We start from the raw sequence: 1,672 nt of genomic DNA on the forward strand, positions 1-1,672 counted from the left end.
AATATTTAAATTATTAATTTTTTAATTTGAACATAAAATACTTCCTATTTTAATTATTAACATTACCCACATTTTAGTTAACAAGAGACACTGGTGTTAACTAATTCCAGAATAGAATTACCATTTCTCTTCGTTTTCTTTTGGACTGTGCCAAATTAGCCATTTTTTCGGAAAACAATTCAGTGATCCAGCTGATGAGGGCCCAATAGTGTTCCTGAAAGGCAGGGCCCACAAATGCCAAACGGAGTATTTTTTGTGTTGTTTCAGACTTCAGTATCAAATTTGGATGCTCCATAGCATAAAATAAATGAAGGAAAAAACGGGTGATCCCAATTCCCAAGAGAGGAGTGGGCAATGCATCGCAGCCGTTGAATTCCAAATAAATAAATGAGTTGGACACGTTTAACGGTGCACTCCGATGCGAGGGAAGCGCTTCCGCTCCCGTCCCAATCGCTTCAGTGTGACCCACCCCCACTTCAACTCAAACTCCAACCTTCCGTGTCTTCTAGTAATACTCTTCCTCTCACTTCATAACCAAACACTTCTAACCCTGTTTCTTCTCTTCTTTTCTCTTCTCGATAATTCGAAGATATATGGCGGATTGGGGGCCCGTGGTGATAGCTGTGGTGCTCTTCGTGCTGCTGAGCCCGGGCCTCCTCTTTCAGATTCCCGGGAGGGGAAGAGTGGTTGAGTTTGGGAACATGCAAACCAGTGGGGCTTCCATTATGGTTCATGCCATCATCTATTTCGGTCTCATCACCATCTTTCTCATTGCCATCGGTGTTCATATCTACACCGGCTAAGGGTAACCCTCCATTTATACAGACATGGATCTATTCTGCTAGATCTCAATGTATTTTTATTTTTATGTACTCTAGTTCCTAGGTAGTAGTATTATCAGCCTTTTAAGTTTTAACATTTCCGCTTTGGCTATGCGTATATGTACTGTATTTGTATTTGTATTTTGTATTTTGTATTTTGTGTGTGTGTAACTGGATTCCGGGCACAACAACGTTCCTCCTTTTATTTCTGCTACTTGATACTACTTTTCCCCCAGTCAGTTTCGCTTGTCATATCTTCCAAAAAGAAAGAAAGTAGAGAAAAAGGGGGTAAGGATGATACTCTATCTATCCGTGACGTAATGATCCATCATATTTATTGCTGTATGACGGTGGATTTGTTTTGTTCAACATTATTTCCGATCTTGGCCTTATTATGTGCTCTGCTTTTTCCAGCTTTTCTCAATATTATTGTTGCCTCATCTGAATTACGGTTTTTAGCAGCTTTGGTGCTTTACAATAATACTAATAATAATTATAAAAGGTTCAATTAAAGAAGGGAAAATGTATGTCATGTACAAATCATTGTAAATATAAATCTTGAATCATATTAATTTGAACTGAACAATTATTTGCGATCACAAACAGTGAAATGTCATTTTAGGCAGCTCATGTATGCGTGGGAAAGACGTTTCAATGAACATATGGGAGTTCAACGTCTTTTTCATTCTAGAAAAATATATTCTTTTCCAAGATTCGATGGCTAATAGGGTAATACTGAAACCATTGCATGCTATGATCCAACCTTCGTTTGTAATTAGATATTAAATTTATTGGACAAATAAAAATAATTAATTTTTATATTTATTATCTAAAAATATTTTTTTTCCTCC

General features: G+C 37.0%; 1 protein-coding gene across 1 annotated transcript; it reads left to right on the forward strand.

The window, feature by feature from the left end:
- On the forward strand, positions 348 to 1,216 carry LOC107630825. Its single transcript, XM_016334076.2, has one exon. The coding sequence runs from the start codon at positions 594 to 596 to the stop codon at positions 801 to 803; it is 210 nt and encodes a 69-aa protein (XP_016189562.1). The 5' UTR covers positions 348 to 593; the 3' UTR covers positions 804 to 1,216.

Source organism: Arachis ipaensis, chromosome B03 (genome assembly GCF_000816755.2).
Source record: "Arachis ipaensis cultivar K30076 chromosome B03, Araip1.1, whole genome shotgun sequence".
Taxonomy (NCBI): Eukaryota; Viridiplantae; Streptophyta; class Magnoliopsida; order Fabales; family Fabaceae; genus Arachis; species Arachis ipaensis.

What these genes read in the sequence shown, in the direction of transcription:
- LOC107630825 (XM_016334076.2), top strand. Translation starts at nt 594, where the DNA reads ATGGCGGATTGGGGGCCCGTGGTGATAGCTGTGGTGCTCTTCGTGCTG.